Here is an 18721-nt window from a genome sequence, read left to right as displayed (position 1 = left end):
ATATTACCTATAAATGAAAATGTGTTGTTAAAAATGATAGGATGAAACACAAGGGTTATACTACTTCTTGTTTAAATAGAGCCCAATCCATCGTATTGGTACAGTCACAATATCAATGGCTAGAGTCACAAAAATAAAAAAAAATAAAAACATAAGGGGAGAGTCATTAAGACTGGTGAAGCGCACATGAGTCTTAATGAAGCACTCGCTAGAGTACAGCTACCCCATTCATTAAACAATGTGTGCCTCTCGATGAATTAGGTGTGTATGTTACCCAGCATGTGCCAATGCCAGAAATGTACTCTAGTCAGGGACTGGCATACATTTCTGGTATAAACGCCAAAAGTCACAATATTGCTGTTTAATTTCTGAGTTGTGAAAAATAACGATTTATTAAGGAGTTTATGCCAGATTTCTAGCAAAAACACCCTACTGAATCACCCCCATAACATCCTATTCTGCACATGTTACACTTTCTACACCTTACACTACAGATTATCGAAGTATCAAGTTATACAAAAGAATCTTCCCATCTTCCCATGTTATCTGCTAGAGACCTTGAATAGGTGTCATATAAAATCCAAATCCCTACATAATATTCTTTTCCTTTGTCAATCCCGTAAAACACAAAAAACAATGGAGGCATGGTTACTTATTTGTAAAATTCAGATGTTGCTTCAGATGTGTCAATCCCAGATGCAGTTTGTGAATAGATCGCTACTCCATGGTGTAACTAATTCGTCACGTACCCGCTCTCAGCAAGTGATTTGGGCTGTGCCTGAAAGGGTTAATCTATCTCCCCTCTCTCAGTCCAGCATTCAGCCTCTGTTCTATGCTGTAATGGGAGCATAAATCACACACTGACCCAGGCCACACACCCGCTCATACACGCTGCCACCACTCACCGAATACACGGGCGATGAGTCCCGCAAAAATCAATACTAATATTGTCTACAGTACCACTTATAAGGCTCACACACCTCAGGCTATGGATTCTTTTAGAACATTCAAGGTTCAACTTGTTAAAGTTTTATACTTTAATACAAAAAGTTCAATGCCCACAGTAAGAAAAAGGTATAAAAATATGATAATAAAAAGACATACAACTTAAGCAAAACAGTATAAAAATAAACAGGAGAAACTTACAGAAATCATCTAACTCGTAGTTTGCTTTCTGCTCCCTGAGGGGGGGTGAATGGAGTTGGTGGAACACATCAGCGTCGGTTGCCCTCACATGTGAACGCAATTCTCTGAATACAGGTCTAATTTATAGCTTTGGTCTGGAGGTCAGGTTTCTAGACCAGCCCCTCAGGTTAATATCATAATTGCTTGGTTTTTGATTGGACCACAGCTGCGCCCCCTAATGGATATATTATTTTCTCTTGAGATCCTTTGTGTAACAGCTCTCCCATAGATACTATCAGGCTGTAATTAACATCTCTCTTCCAAGAGCTAGGAGGTGCCAAATGTCACCTTTCTTCTCGGCTTCCAGCAGGACCCCTTGGTCAATGAACACCATGACCTTTACCTCCAAAGTATTTAACATTACTTTTCCTACAAAATCCTTCATCAATTGCATTACCTCACATGGTATTTACCTTATTGAGTGTCCACTATGTTGGCTTCAACATATAGATTGTACAACTCGCAAGTCAAAGGTTAGAGTATCAAAATATACAAAATGCAGAACAATGTAGCCCTAGTAATAGTAATTGCTCTGTATCTAGTGTATCTCACCATTTTCTAGAGCATTGTGCAAGAGATACCTCACATTTAATGATTTGTGGCATTGAAAAGGTTAATTGTCCACTGAGAGGAAGAGATTGGTCAGGGCTTTTGTTGACCCATGAAACATATTGGAACCTATGTACAGAGACTTGTGCTTCTTTAGACTTAAACTATGAAACCGATCTAAATGAATATATATGTCTATCTGTAGTAAACCCCTCTGAGTGCAGGTTTGCTATTATTGTTATGACTAAAAATCATTTATAGTTTTGAAACACATAGATAATTTCTTTCTCGATTATCATATGAATTTTTATTAAGGTTTTAATTAGTCGTTATAATAAAATTAAATTTGGAAATTGAATTTTACGTTTTCCAAACTTCTGATTGGAGAAATAAGCTTCCTTCCCCACTCATCAGCCCACTTCTTCCTTTGCTCTGCCTTCTGAACTTGTCACCCACCCTAAAAGTCCATCTCAAATCTGTATGGATCAGAAAAGAGAAACTGCAGGCATCATATGAGAAGGTCCATTATATTCTATGAAAGGGGAAGAGGAGTAAAGAGAAGGGAGAGGAAACAGGCAGGGGGAAGCATATGAAGATCGTGGTAAACATTCTAACAAGTCTTTAACCTCACCCCACAGCTGATTCACATCCAGACTCTCAGCACTGCTGTATAGTGTCCTCTATGGTGCTGTTACTTTTCTCTGTGTGCAAAAAATGAATACGCTGGTGAAAAGGCCTGAAAAAAAGTCTTATGATTGCCACATATAGTGTTATTTCTCATGTACACACAAAACAACTTATTCTGAAAAGCTGCTTAAAAGTGCGCGTATCCTACCCTTTAAGGCTTTTTTCTTGCGGAAGTTGAAATCTCCAGTCCACCTTTTATGACTTTTATAATGCCATATTTACTTTAATTAATCATTAATCATTTTATAAGAACTGTTAGCAGGAAAGAAAAGCTGCTTGACATTTTATAGGGTACAAACATTCTGTTCTAAAACTTGATAATATAATTTTACAGACTTGGATGAATGTTCAACTAAACAGCACAACTGCCAGTTCCTATGCGTTAATACTATTGGAAGCTTCAATTGCAAGTGTCCTCCTGGATTTACCCAGCACCAGTCCTCATGTATTGGTAAGATAATTTATACATTTCTAGAGTATGTGACATATATTATCGGGGATGTACCTGTAATGGGTGTACATAGAAATTAATTTATAGTATTGTAGGTTAATAAAAAAAAAGTGATACATGTATCTCTATCTGTATAATGTTCACTTTATCATATGCTTTGTATTCACAGATAACAATGAGTGTAATGCTCAACCAACCTTATGTGGAGCTCGTGGTGTATGCCAAAACAACCCTGGAAGTTTCTCTTGTGAATGTCAGAAAGGCTTCTCCTTGGACAACAGTGGAAGCAACTGTGAAGGTTAGTGAGACGAGCACTTCTTTTAAATATACATTAGAGGGAACATCTCCCATTGTACATGCCATCCGATCTGTAGACAGCATAGTATAGATAAGGAGAAGCTGAGCAGAATGATGTTTAAGTTTGCTGGAAAAGATTCATAATTGTCATGATCCGTTCCAGGGTTTTATCTGTCTGCCCTTTTTCCGGGTGGATCATGTCAAGGGTTAACTTTGCTCTGCCTCATTCTGGGTTCAGGTTTGTTATTTAGCTCCGATGCATCCTGCTGGCGGTGTCAGCTATAGTTCTGCCTTCGGCATGTGAACCTGACTCTGGTAGCTCTTGGTTTGTCCTGCTGTGATCCCTGACTTGCCCCGTGTCTGTTGACTCCCGCTGTCTGCCCTTTTTCCAGCGTTTCCCTGTTTTTCAGTTTTGATTCTCTGGTTTCTGACTTGGCTAGTATTCGGACTCGCTTCTGCCTTCTGACTTTGTCTTATCCACTTCTGACCATTGCTGAACCTGCTGGCTTTTTCCTGACCACGTGTACTGCTGATCCTTTTAGTACTTCTGCCTATTGTTGTTTTTTTGACTCAACTTGTTTGACCTCCTCTGCTTACCATCCTGAGATCAACGGTCAGACGGAGAAGACCAATCAGTCACTTGAACAGATTTTGAGGTGTCTTGCTATGTCTCAGCAGGATGTTTGGTGTTCTACGTTGCTTGTGGCTGAGTTTGCATTTAACAATCGGATTAACCAGTCTACGGGCACCTCTCCATTCTTCTGTAACTATGGTTTTCACCCCCATTTTGGTGAATTTTCTAGGCTGGATTCAGGATGACCAGGGGCTGATACAGCAGTGCAACGATTGGGGGAGGTGTGGAGGGAGGTCCAGAAGAACATTGGGGAGGCTCAGGGCAAGCATAAACTTTTTGCGGATAAGTGGATAAGTGACGGTCTGTAGGACCTAAAGTGTGGTTGTCTACTAAAAACATTCGTCTTAATGTTCCTTCTGCTAAGCTAGGTCCCAGGTTTAGGGTTATTGGTCCTTACGAGATTATTGAGGTGGTGAATCCAGTTGCCTTTTGCTTACGGCTTCCTCTGTCGCTTCGGATCCCCAATGTGTTCCATAAGTCCCTTCTTAAGTCACTTGTACCATCCTTAATTGGGCCACCATCCCCTCCGCCTCCTGTCTCTGTGGATGTTCAGACCGAGTATGAAGTGGATCAGATTGTGGATTCTTGCACAATCCATAGTTCAGTTCAATATTTGGTCCACTGGAGGGGTTACGGTCCTGAGAATCGATCTTGGGTCCCAGCACGATCTGTCCATGCTCATCGGTTGGTTTGGGCAATTCACGCACGTTATCCTGGGAAGCCTGGGGTCCGGTGAGAGGAGGGTACTGGCATGATCCGTTCCAGGGTTTTATCCTGTCTGCCCTTTTTCCGGGTGGATCATGTCAAGGGTTGACTTTGCTCTGCCTCATTCTGGGTTCAGGTTTGCTATTTAGCTCCGATGCATCCTGCTGGCGGTGTCAGCTATAGTTCTGCCTTCGGCATGTGAACCTGACTCTGGTAGCTCTTGGTTTGTCCTGCTGTGATCCCTGACTTGCCCTGTGTCTGTTGACTCCCTCTGTCTGCCCTTTTCCCAGGGTTTCCCTGTTTTTTGGTTTTGATTCTCTGGTTTCTGACTTGGCTAGTATTCGGACTCACTTCTGCCTTCTGACTTTGTCTTATCCGCTTTTGACCATTGCTGAACCTCCTGGCTTGTTCCTGAACACGTGTGCTGCTGATCCTTTTAGTACTTCTGCCTATTGTTGTTTTTTTGACTCTGCTTGTTTGACCACTCTCTCGCCACTTGGTGGCGCCTATTCTGATGCTCTGTGGTGCTTCTCTGTGTACGCAGTCTCACTTCCCTCTCAAGCTCCCTCTGGTGGAGGTTGCGTTATACTGCACTGCAGCAGCATGACAATAACAGCTTGTATTTTAGTTATTTAAATCCCTGGTGTTTATATGCATATGAGTCCAGTGGGTGGTCCTACTCAGTGATTTATAGCTATCTCTTAAAGCATAGTCATACAGGACAGACTATCAGTAATTGAATAGGACCACCCATTGAACTCATACTATACAGATACCAAGGATTTCACTGAATAAAATGCAAATTTCCTGAAACTTTTCCTACAAAAATGTGTATCAAGCTGATCAGTTTATTTTGCTCTATAACATCCAGCCCAGGAGAAGGATATACCATTGGTGTAACCTGTACAGCCCCATGGGGCCTAAAAGCTAAGGTGGTCCACTTCTACCTTGAAAGCAGGGGGGATTGTGCAATTTGATGAGCTATTGATCTGCAAAGAGCTTATATAATGTTCTAGCAAAGTAACCCTCTTCTGTCTGTATCTGCTCATGATCCGGAGATTCTGATCCTGCAGATCAGGTACCATTTTCAACATGACAGGTTACATTTAACATTAGGTAGTTGAGCTGGAGTCAGGAGACCAGTGGTGAGTCTATACTTGGACATGTGAAACCAGTCTAAGGCATTTGAATGTCATAGTGTATGTGTGGGGGAATCCACAAAGCAAAGAGCAGTTTCTGGTAATTTATCACCATTCATTTGAATCAGTTCCAGGTAGTACATTTTCTGCATTGACAAGTGTGTATGTGATCTGCTAATAGCCATGGCTGTATTCAGAAAGAGAACTCTTTCAACAGGCGAAACAGGCAAACACTTTTAAAGGTGTACCAAATAATCACCTATCTACAGGATATAGAGATAACCACTGTATTGGTGAGGGTCCTCCTTCTGAAACCCTAACTGATCACCAGGATGAGGAAATTGTGTCCATGTTTTGAATAAAGTGATGGTCACAAATGTGTATTTCCATCTTCATTTCTGAGCGTGCTAAAAATACCCACGTGCAGAGCTTCGCTTTGTCTGGCGATCCCATAGAGATTTAATTGAGCTACAGAGAACATGCCTGAGATTGCCAGTATATTCAGTTAAAGGGAACCTATCACCCCGTTTTTAAAGATTAGATAAAAATAGTGTGAAATAGGGGCAGAGCTGGGCTTTACATTAGTGCCTTTTTGTTGCCTTTATGCCCCCGTTAGGCTGCCGAAATACCTGTGTGAAGTGGCCGTTTTGTCCTGTCACTCAAGTTGGTCAGGTCGGATGGGCGTGGTTACAGCGCTGTTTCTTCCCCAGAAACCTGCTCATCATTACGTTGGTGGCGTAGTGGTGTGCGCATGTCCAAAGCGAAGATCCACTGCCCAGGAGATTCAAAACAGCGCGGGCTTCGCTATTCGCCATTTACCGGTGGGCGTGGCCATCTTTCCTGTGGCCGCGCGTGCGCAGATGGAGCGCTCTGCTGCCCGGGCTTCAGGAAAATGGCCGCGGGATTCCGCGCGTGCGCAGATGGAGATAGCGGCGGCCATTTTCCTGAAGCCCGGGCAGCAGAGCGCTCCATCTGCGCACGCGCGGCCACAGGAAAGATGGCCGCGCCCACCGGTAAACGGCGAATAGCGAAGCCCGCGCTGTTTTGAATCTCCTGGGCAGTGGATCTTCGCTTTGGACATGCGCACACCACTACGCCACCAACGTAATGATGAGCAGGTTTCTGGGGGAGAAACAGCGCTGTGACCACGCCCATCCGACCTGACCAACTTGAGTGACAGGACAAAACGGCCACTTCACACAGGTATTTCGGCAGCCTAACGGGGGAATAAAGGCAACAAAAAGGCACTAATGTAAAGCCCAGCTCTGCCCCTATTTCACACTATTTTTATCTAATCTTTAAAAAACGGGGTGATAGGTTCCCTTTAAGGAAAAGAAGTCCCTTTTTCTGATGACAGTTGGATAAAACTAAGTTATTTACATAACTGTCCAAGAAAACCCTAACCAATAGGAGCGTAATGCTTCATAAAGCATAAATACATTATGACCATTGATAAAATAGCTCAAGTCAAGAAGTGTGCATACAAGGAGAACAATTGAATATAACTTGGCAGCAGCATACACCTCATGGTTTCATGTGTCGTCCCCCATTGAAGTGATAGAGAAAGTTTGAAAAGATTAATTTTTATCCTAGAATGGCAACCCGACGCATGTTTTCCTGGGGGAAGCCAAAGGCGAAATGTGCGTCGGGAGAACGGATGCAGGACTCCTCCATGGTTGCCATTCTAGGGTAAAAACTAACCTTTGTAAACTTTTGTTTGTTTAGTCACTACACTTGGCATCCATGCTAGCACTAATGTGTTTGAACTGCACCTTTTACCTTAGTCTACACTTATAAAATACAGGGTGGGCCATTGATATGGATGCACCTAAATAAAATGGGAATGGTTGGTGATATGAACTTCCTGTTTGTGGCACATTAGTATATGGGAGGGGGAAAACTTTTCAAGAGGGTGGTGGCCATTTTGAAGTTGGCCATTTTGGATCCAACTTTATTTTTTCCAATGAGAAGAGGGTCATGTGACACATTAAACTTATTGAAAATTTCACAAGTAATACAAGGGTGTGCTTGGTTTTAATGTAACTTTATTCTGTCATGAGTTATTTACAAGTTTATGACCACTTATAAAATGTGTTCAAAGTGCAGCCCATTGTGTTGGATTGTCAATGCATCCCTCTTCTCCCACTCCTGACACACTGATAGCAACACCGCAGAAGAAATGCTAGCACAGGCTTCCAGTATCCATTGTTTCAGATGCGGCACATCTTGTATCTTCACAGCATAGACAATTGCCTTCAGATGACCCCAAAGATAAAATTCTAAGGGGGTCAGATCGACAGACCTTGGTGGCCATTCAACTGGCCCAAGACGACTAATCCACTTTCCAGGAAACTGTTCATGTAGGAATGATCGGACCTGACACCCATAATGTGGTCGTGCACCATCTTGCTGGAAAAACTCAGGGAACGTGCCATCTTCAGTGCATAAAGAGGGCAACACATCATCATGTAGCAATTTCAGATATCCAGTGGCATTGAGGTTTCCATTGATGAAGAATAGCCCCACTATCTTTGTACCCCATATACCACACCATACCATCAATTTTTGTGTCCCAACAATCTTGGAGGAATCAATCCACTGTGGGTTAGCATCAGACCAATAGAGGTGGTTTTAACTTCTCCATTCGCAAAAAATTTTGTCCTGTGTAAACTGAGGGTCCAGTTCCAATTTTTGTTTTGCCCATTCTGCAAATTCAGTGTGCCGATCTGGGTCATCCTCATTGAGTTGCTACAGCAGCTGGATTTTGTAAGGGTGCTATTTGTGAGTAGCTAATATCCACCGAAGGGATGTTCGATTGATGCCACTCTCCAGTGACATGCGGTGCTACGCTGTGGGCTCTTGCTGAATGAAGCTAGGACAGCCACTGATGTTTCTTCATTAGTGACAGTTTTCTTGCATCCACATTTTGGCAAATCCAACACTGAATCTGTTTCATGAAATTTGGCAGTTTGCTAACTGTAGCATGGGAAATAGGTGGTCTCATAGGGTGTCTTGCTTTGAAATCTGCTGCAATGACCCGGGTACTGCAATCACCAGACATCAGCACAATTTCTATCCGCTCCCCAAGTGTTAACCTCTGCGACATGTCAATGGCTGTAAACAAAGAGAAACTTGTAAATAACTCATGAAAGAATAAAGTTACGTTAAAACCAAGCACACCTTTGTTTTTCTTGTGAAATTCTCAATAAGTTTGATGTGTCACCTAACCTCTTCCCATTGAAAAAAATAAAGTTGGATCCAAAATGGCTGACTTCAAAATGGCCGCCATGGTCACCACCCATCTTGAAACGTTTTCCACCTCCTATATACTAATGTGCCACAAACAGAAAGTTGATATCACCAACCATTCCCATTTTATTTAGGTGTATTCATAGAAATTGCCCACCCTGTACACTGGCACAATAAAGGTTAAAATGATGCAGGTTTCATAACAATTGCTGTTTACTAATTGGTGTATCATTCTATGTCCCTTTTGGCATGAGGCACCTCATTTTATATGTTCCATTTGATTTTAATGTGATTACTAAATAAAGTTTTATTTTATTATTCTCCTTCTTGACTTGATATTATAGCAGTGGTCATTATGTAAAAATGCAATATTAGTATTGGAAAATGTACTAACTTCTCTCCCGTATAAATGTGATATTTGTCAGTGCAATGAGAAACTAAACTTTCTTCTATTCTGTGTAGATGTTGATGAGTGTGATGGCAATCACCGCTGTCAACATGGCTGTCAAAATGTGCTCGGTGGATATCGGTGTGGCTGCCCACAGGGTTATGTGCAACATTATCAGTGGAATCAGTGTGTTGGTGAGTAGTGAAAAAAAAGTCTCAACCAAGTAGATGAATAGATGTTGAGTAGTGATGAGCGATTATACTCGTTACTCGAGATTTCTCGAGCATGCTCGGGGATCCTCCGAGTATTTTTTAGTGCTCGAAGATTTAGTTTTCTTCACCGCAGCTGAATGATTTACATCTGTTAGCCAGCATACGTACATGTGGGGATTCCCTAGCAACCAGGCAACCCCCACATGTACTTATGCTGGCATACAGATGGAAATCATTCAGCTGCGGCAAGAAAAACTAAATCTCCGAGCACTAAAAAAAATACTCGGAGGACCCCCGAGCGTGCTCGAGAAATCTCGAATAACGAGTATATTCGCTCATCACTAATGTTGAGGTTCATTTCATGATATAAAAACATTGAGCTTGTACTTCTATGTTAGTATTACCATGGGTTGTCTCATTACGAGCTGGAACAATATAGATATGTCTGGAGCAGGTGTGGTGAAAATCTATTAATAGAATACAATCAATCCATGCTTTATTATCGTGTGTGATAATTGGCGGACATCACTATCATTGTTTAGTTGTGTCTGCCATTGTGATAAGTTGCCAAGTCATTTTGATTTCCCTGTCATTAGTCTTCTTACCCCATTTCCAATGTAGGATGTAATAGTACCACCTTTATCCAATCCCAATGTATGGAGCGGGCTCAGGAGCTGAGCCTGCACCATTGCCTATAGATACTAACCTTGTTACACAGTCAGCATCTGTCTGTAACAACAAGAACGGTTGTTTAATCATAAATGCCCCTGTCAATCATTCATTGCAATTGTGGGGTGCTGAAGGCATGTCATGGCAGCCGGGTGCCTGCTGAAGGATACAAGGCTGCCATCATATTCCTCCTTTGAATCCTTTAGGCAACTGTACATTGTGCTACCGTAGTATTGCAGTACATAGAAAAAAGCAATCAAACACAGGATCAAGATTCCTCCGGAGACTAAAATATAGAGAAAAACATTTATAAAAAAGTTTCAAAAAATATAAAAATTGTAATTTCCCCAAATAAAAATATATAAAAAATCATATTTGGTGCCATCTGATGTATAAAACGAATAAAACTTTACAGTACACACAAGCCTGTATATGATAAAAAAAGAGCTGATTCTAGGAAGTGAAAAAAAAATGAAAGCAAAAAAAAAATATTTGTGGCAATGGTGGAAAGGAGTTACTATGTAAATCGCTCTTCCTCCTAATCAGACTTATTATAGTTTTACAAATAAATTAGAAAATTGCAGTATTTAAGAAAGATTATTTTGCAATATAGTTTTGCAAAGGGCTACAGCTTTTTGGTGGTATGAGTATATACAGCATTAGTTGGGCCACATACTTATTGATATTTGCATTATTTTATTAGATTAATGGATCTTTTCTCTTCTGTCAGATGAGAATGAGTGTTCCAGCCAATCTACCTGCGGCTCTGCCTCCTGCTATAACACATTGGGAAGCTTCAAATGTATCTGCCCCTCCGGCTTCGACTTTGACACTTCTTTTGGTGGCTGCCAGGATGTTGATGAGTGTTCAGGCGCTGGTGGAAATCCTTGCAGCTATGGTTGCTCCAATACTGATGGTGGTTATCTGTGTGGATGTCCAGGAGGCTACTACCGAGCTGGCCAAGGGTGAGAAATTATTGCCAAAAAATTAAGTGTTAACTAGTGATGAGCGAATATACTCATTACTCGAGATTTCCCGAGCACGCTCGGGTGTCCTCCGAGTATTTTTTAGTGCTCGGAGATTTAGTTTTCCTCACTTCAGCTGAATGATTTACATCTGTTAGCCAGCATAAGTACATGTGGGGGTTGCCTGGTTGCTAGGGAATCCCCACATGTAATCAAGCTGGCTATCAGATGTAAATCATTCAGCTGCGGCGATGAAAACTAAATCTCCGATCACTAAAAAATACTCGGAGGACCCCTGAGCGTGCTCGGGAAATCTCGAGTAATGAGTATATTCGCTCATCACTAGTGTTAACTTTATATATAGCCATAGAATAAATTTAATAAACTTGTAATTTGTAATATAAAAATTGTATTTGTGGCTTTTGGGTTCCAACTTCTCATTTATAGTATGTGAGGTGAAATTTCCAGCTATGTCTTAGTCATGTGTCCAAAAGAAAGTTTTTTTTCCTTGTCAAAATCCACACTATCCCCTCAGTCTGCCACTGTTTTTTTTATTTTTTATTTTGTCCCACTATTGCAGAGATATGCTCTTTATTCCTTTTGGGGTCAAGTATGATTATTCCTGGCTTGTGGCCCAAGACCGCAAGTCAGAACAGTTTCTCTTGGGTCGTGTAGTCCTTGTCCAACTGACCCTGCCCAATCACAGCTCAGCAGCATCTGAAACTGGCTGAACAGCGTGATATCTAGAGACCTTCCTGTTCACAATGTGACATGCTCACAGTAAAGTCTTCATACAGCTTGGTCTCAAAAGAACAGGGAGATCTCGCAAGATCACGCTGTTCAACCAGTTTCAGATGCTGCTAAGCTGTGATTGGGCTTGGTTATAGAGGAGGAGAACTACCTGCCCCCATAGAAAACAATTTGAAACACACCTTCTTGGAATATACTGTAAGCCAGAAATCTAAAATAAAACAAAGTCCAGCTCACCATAGTCGGCATCCTTAGGAACTCGGAGCACGGAACCGCTGTGTCAGGGCGTGGAGGAATCAAAGAAAAAATAGGAGATCCAGCTCAACGAGGTAGTGAAAAAAAACCTTCTTTATTCACTTCAAATCATGTTCAGTGGAGGATAAAACATCAGCAGCAACAAAGATAAAAACGATATCAACGCGTTTCTGGTGACCAAGCACCCTTAATCATAATTCACTACCTCGTTGAGCTGGATCTCCTATTTTTTCTTTGAAGCCAGAAATCTGCATGCTGGGAGCAAAAGAAAACAGGGCATATCTCCATAATTGAGGTACAAAATGAAAAGCGGTCAAGGGACCACGGGAATTTTGACAAGTTAACAAACTCTTTTTATTTTCCTTACATGTGACAGGTCCTCGTTAAGGTAAAATGGGCATAATTATAATGTGCACACTGTACAATTAACATACGGTATTTATTTAATCCTAGTTGTCAAATCACTACCAAAAGGAAAAGGATCGTGTGTTCTTAAATCTCAAATATCTTTATTCTTTAAATATTATTTATCTTAGAGAGCATTATGAAATAAGAAATTAGTTACAGGAAACTGCCTTTTTCAAGTTGATTTACTTGTCCTTCTGTCACTGCAGACACTGTGTATCAGGCCTTGGCTTTGGAAAAGGTGGTTACATCCCAGCTCCAACTGAAGAAGATGAGGAGAACATCCTATCCCCAGAAAACTGCTATGAATGCAAGATTAATGGGTATCCAAAGAGAGGAAGGCAGCGGCGCAGTGCTAATGAAACCTCTGAACATGAGGTAGGAATGAAGTGGAAAGACGTAGAATAACTAGAAACAGTAGTAATAATATACAGTAAATGCCACCAATATGAAGATTTTCTTAATAAAATATATTGATTCTCAAAAGGTAACAGTGTATAACAAATAATTGTTAAAAAATAATAACTATCCCTGACCCCTGTCGCCATCGTTGAAAGTGGAGTTGTCAGCAAACTTCATAACCTCATAAACACCTTGAAATGTTGCAAACATTTTTACCTTACTCAAACCAATTCATAACTTTTGATGTTTTTACTCCAGTCCTCGCCGGCTTAGCCAAAATGGGCTGAGGTATGGTGGGACAGAGTATGGTAAAGCTCTTCTGGCAAATACATAACAATTTTTGGCAATATATTGGCATAAATTACGTAAGAAATGTATTCTCAGCCCCTGGCTGGTGTAACATTTCTGGTGAGGTGCATGATTTTTGTAAAATACCCATAAGGCTTATTTCATGGTGTAGTGTGCAATACTGGCATGCAAGACTAGTGTCAAATACACCAGTCTTCAAAGGGTGGCCACTACTAGGACAACCCCTTTTTAATCTGAATGTGTTTCCCCAATAAAATAAAAACACCTATACTCACCTCCCATGGCGCCGTTCCAGCTCTAGCGTCACTGTCCCCGCCTTTGGATGTATAAGTAATCAACAGCTGGTGAGAGCTACGGTTGGTTGCTCACTCCCCCTTGATCACTTATACATCGGAAGGCAGGGACAGTGACGTCAACGCTGATTGGGCACAGGGCTCACGTGACATAACCTCACTGAGCCCCGGGAACGCGAGTGCCCACACTGCTGGAACAACGCCAGCATGGGAGGTGAGTATAGGTATTTTTATTTTAATGGGGTCAAACATTCAGATTGAGAAAGGGTTGTCCTACTAGTGGACAACCTCTTTAATGAATTGGGGCCATTATGTTTGAATAATTAGGCCATTGGGTTTTAGCTTTTGTCTTGTAATTGTAGCTTGTTTCTTCATGGTTTGCGATTGTCTAATCAACGTTCTTCATTTTTGGAAGAACAATTTCCCCATACCTAATCCACCGGGTGTGGTTACTACTGACTGCCATATACAAGTAGAGAGATTGAATGAAGAAATGCCCACAAGTGTTAGGCTATCTCCATTTGATTTCAGGGCAGTTACAGTTAGGACAGATGTTCGTACAATTGATCAGGACACCACCTAACAGAGATTTTTGCAGATCTTGTGCAATAAATGTTTTTAAGGTGGGAAAACCCTTTTAATCAGTAAGGGAACTTACGGTACATATAGAAGGCTAGTATATTGCACACGCTTCCTGTGGCATAGTCTAGTCTTCACCATGAAAAAATATGATTTTGTGTAGTGTAATTACAAACCAGGCCATTAAAGGGGTTGTCCCATTTCAGAAAATACAAATCTCCGAGTACAGTTTGTTTAAAAAAAAAAAAATGAACCACATTTTACTTACCATCTTCATATCACTGAGTCTCCGATGCTGCTCTTAGTGTCCAGCATTGGCTGTACACATTGATGGCATGGTAGCCAATCAGTAAATTCAGCAACTCTGCCTGTGTAAATGGAATGCCCCCTAAGAGTTACTGTATTCACTAATTGGTTGCTGTGCTGTCTACAACCAATACCATACACTGAGATCAACATCAGAGAGTCTAGCGTTGGACCCAGGAACAATGAGTAACAAGCAATTTGTTGTTTTGTTACAAACTGCAGACAGAGTCAAAGATTTTCCAAAAAAGGACAACTCCTTTAATAACTGTGAAAAAAGAACACTACACATCAATTTTTAATAAAGGATACCTAAAATCAATTTGTTTTAGAAGAACAATAAATCAGAAAGATGAGGCTTATCAGAGATGACCAAAGTGTCTCGACGAATAACTGCTAAACCTGTACAAGTATTTTATATATGAGATGTAGAATATCTAAGTCTAATATAATACATTTCTTTATATTTATTTACAAAATAATAATATACATAATTATTGTGTTTTCTTTTACTCCAGAATCATATCAGCCTGGCTAGTGTTGACATAGATGCTCCACTCAAGATGAGCTTGAATATTTCCGATTTGATTAATAAGCAACATATCATGGAGCTCTTACCAGCCTTGGTGCCATTAGAGAACCATGTACGCTACATTATCTCTCAGGGCAATGAAGATGGCAACTTCCGCATTCACCAAAAGGATGGCTTAAGTTTTCTCTACCTTGGACGCAAGAAGGTGGTTTCAGGCTTGTATAACTTGGAGATCGCGAGTGTGCCTCTATACCGTAAGAAGGAGCTTCAGAAATTAGAGGATGAGAAGGACTTCAACTACCTCAGTGGTGAAATAGGTCAAGCACTGAAGATGAAAGTTCAGATTCATCTTTATTAATACCAGCAGCCAACACTCCTTATGTGGCCGTCACAAGATCTGAACTTTACACTCATAGAGAAAGTCTTCTTCTGTCTTGTGTTTAATTAGCAAGCTATTGTGTCAGAACCTCAGCACTAAGGCAAAAAAAATGATGGGAAATGTGGAATATGATTTCAGCAGTGACCAACGTCTGTATGTATTTTGGGATTTTTTTTTATTCATAGTGTTTTGTTATATAAAATTTGGGAGGGGAGTGAGATTTTTTTTAAAAAGTTGACAGGGTGAGAAAAAGAAGTACAATGGATATGATGCATTAGATGTCCAGATTGAAACCAGAGAGAGGTACACAGAGATGGAGGGAGTGTAATTCTCAACCCCAACACTAGTGATGTTGACCAGAAAATGAAATTAGTGCCTTGCAACAGCAATGGTCATGGTTTTACCAAACATGCTTCAGTGAATCAGTTTTTTTTTTAACTAGAATACTATAGTACTCTGCATATAATATTCAAAGTCTAATCCTATGATCTCTAAAGATTGGTTAGGTAGTGGGTTTATTACAAAGATATGCAAAAAAAAGTTACTGCAATTACAAGCCTTATTTGTGAGATTTTTATGCAGTTTATCAGTTCTCTGTTTAGAAGAACTGTGACCTTGTACTTTTGTGTCACCACTGTTCTTAACTGTTCTTGTGTGTAAGCCAACTGAAATGAGTGAGATTATAGGATATATGTAAACGTAATCTGGTTTAAGCCTACAGTTCTCTTTGTTTTCATCTTCCATAATGTCTGAATTTTTTAGGCAGCCCTCAAAAATATTTAGGTTATATCTGGTTGAAAGCAGAAGCGTGCAGATCTATGCTGTTCACTAAGAACTAAGCAGAGCGTGAACAAAAGTCAAAAGCGCAGACATTATACTTCAAGCAAAGCTAAAACTTACATTTCATCAGTCGATAAAAATTCTAAAAAAGATATTTAATATAGATTAATGTGTCACCGGCTAAATGTTTGGAAACTAGCTCACATGGTGGTGACTTAAGGTGCACTTTGTTGTTAGGTTTATTTTTTTTATTTAAAAAAAAAGCTATTCAATCATTCTCAATGATTTTTGTATTAACGATCACCAAGAGCTAGAAACATTTTATTTTTTATTTATAAGAAACATATTTGATATAGTTAAATAGAAACGTACTTTGATGCTTCCAGATGATACCACATTTTCTTATGGGGGAAGGGGGGAATCTAAGTGCCTTAGTCCCAAGTTTGGTAAAAACATATTTAAATCATAGAGAAAAGCATTAGCTCCCTTGATGATATTGCTGTAGCCTTCTAACCTCAAGAAAAGGTGAAGGTAAGAATCATCATATAGTATTAAATTAATACAGACACCAGCATAGAACAGACAAAAACTTGCTTTGATGCGCCAAGTAAGGCTAGTCTTCATTAAGAAAAACCTTTAGAGATTCAGCTGTGAGAACCCTTCCAAAATGGCAGAAGATGAAACGTGTTATTTCATTCTGTGTTCTTCTTTTTACGTGACTGCTTAAAAAAAAACCAGGAGGGACAAAAATACAGACAGGATGGTGCTACTTTAGACTACGGTATGAAATTCACACATTACTACCTGACACTGTGCTGTATCCATCCCACATTGGTGCTTTATCCACCCATCCAATGCTTAGAATGGCTCGGTTACTGCACTGTACATCTTTTTTTTTTTTTTTTTTTTTTGGTTTAGAAAAATATTTATGTATAACCACAACTGATAACTGTTGCTCATTTTGTAAGTTCATATTCTTGTAGTATATATATATATATATATATTTTATTTGATACGTTTTTTAAAATTTTTTTGTTTATTTCTAACTACAGAGGGCAGCCACTTTTCTTAAATATGTGTGAATACTGTATTGTTGATGACATAAAAAAACGCATAAACTTGAAAAAAAGACATTAGCTCTGGAAAAATACGAGACGTTGTGAAATACTATGTTACTAGACGGTGCTACAACAAATAATTTCATTGTAAAAAGATGTTTTTTCAAGTCTTGTGTTGAGCCAAAACTGTTATTTCTGGAAGAGGGAAAATGTTTTCTTTTTCTTTCTGTCCGACATGGTCTAATTCATTGTTATATTACATTTCAAACAGTGTGCTGTATTTTTTTTGTTCTGTTCATTGTTAGGCACATATAATTTTGTAAAACTTTTCATAATTGTGTTTTTATATCAGAAGCAACAGCAACAATAAAATTATTTTGGGTAAAAATATCATTTTTGTCCTCGATAGCCAGAAATCTCAGAAATGTCATTACACATATAAAAAATATAAGGGGCTTTTCATATTGATAAGATATTGATGATTAGAGATGAGCGAACCTTTAAAGATTCGGTTCGCCGAACATACCCGAACACCATTAAATTCAATGGAAGGCCAAACCAAACATATATGCAAAACCTTAAGGGGTGACAAAAAGCTTACCAAACAGCTAAAGTTAGGGGCAGACACCAGAAAAAGTGGCATTAATTGACTCACAGTAGAAATTTGCTAATGGAATGGTAGCAGTCAGTCGCGGGCCATGCATGAGGTATTAGGGTCTGCGCCAGCACTGACAGCATGAACTGAAGTTTCAATGAGAACATGGTGGGTAAGGGAGCGGTGTAAGCCTTGTTGGCTGGGAGCCCTGATACCTCGTACAACACCTTCAATTTTTTTATTTTTTTTCCAGCCACACTCAGATGGCACAAACATCAATTTCATACAGTACAATTTATATAAAAATGTGAGAAAAGTAACATAGGTAGTTGACTGAAAGTAAGTGCAGGGCTGCCTGTCTGGGACCCCTATTTACACAGGCAACCCACCAGATGGAGACCTAACTTGGAGCCTCCATATATAATAAAATTATTGTCACACACCATTAAAGGGACATCAATTTCTGCAGAGATGAAACAGTATAATAGGCCTCTGACACACTTTCCACTACAGGTAACCTGTAATGGGCTGGGTGGTGGAACCACTGTGCCAAAGCCCAAGGAAGACCTGGAGGGGCGTGACTAGGAGTCGCACCCAATCCGACCACAGACACGCAGCAGCTAACAATACCGCAGTCCGTGGAGAGGCAAGGGAGGTGATCCAGGTGCTACTCCAGGACTGACCTTGGGTAGATGGCGGCTGACCCCTAGGAGCAAATAGCTGGAATGTCCCAGGGGAATGTCGACAGATGCAGGCAGAGAAGGTGACAGGAACTGCAGGTGCAGACAGGACAATCTGACTGAGAGATGAGCACTGGTGAGTGCAGCTGGCTCTGCTGCCTTTGAGGTGAGTACTGGTGGGTGCAGCTGGCTCAGTAGCCGAGGAGGTGAGCACTAGTGGGCGCAGCTGGCTCTGCTGCCGTTGAGATGAGCACTGGCATATGCAGCTGGA

The 18721-nt window shown here is 40.5% G+C and overlaps 1 protein-coding gene across 2 annotated transcripts in view; it reads left to right on the top strand.

Moving 5' to 3' along the window:
• Positions 1-17563, top strand: part of LOC143784401 (fibrillin-2-like) — a 254227-nt gene extending 236664 nt beyond the window's left edge. For both annotated transcript variants that reach the window (XM_077272616.1, XM_077272625.1), the window contains 6 exons: positions 2756-2872; positions 3042-3170; positions 9359-9478; positions 10896-11130; positions 12750-12918; positions 14945-17563. In XM_077272616.1, the coding sequence (XP_077128731.1) occupies positions 2756-2872; positions 3042-3170; positions 9359-9478; positions 10896-11130; positions 12750-12918; positions 14945-15316 (1142 nt within the window). In that variant the 3' untranslated portion in view covers positions 15317-17563. The remainder of the gene's footprint in view (positions 1-2755; positions 2873-3041; positions 3171-9358; positions 9479-10895; positions 11131-12749; positions 12919-14944) is intronic.
• Positions 17564-18721: the final 1158 nt, after the last annotated feature.

The sequence above is a fragment of the Ranitomeya variabilis genome, chromosome 1 (assembly GCF_051348905.1).
Source record: "Ranitomeya variabilis isolate aRanVar5 chromosome 1, aRanVar5.hap1, whole genome shotgun sequence".
Lineage (NCBI taxonomy): Eukaryota > Metazoa > Chordata > Amphibia > Anura > Dendrobatidae > Ranitomeya > Ranitomeya variabilis.
Note: the sequence above shows the minus strand (reverse complement) of the source record. Positions and strands in the feature narration are given on the sequence as shown.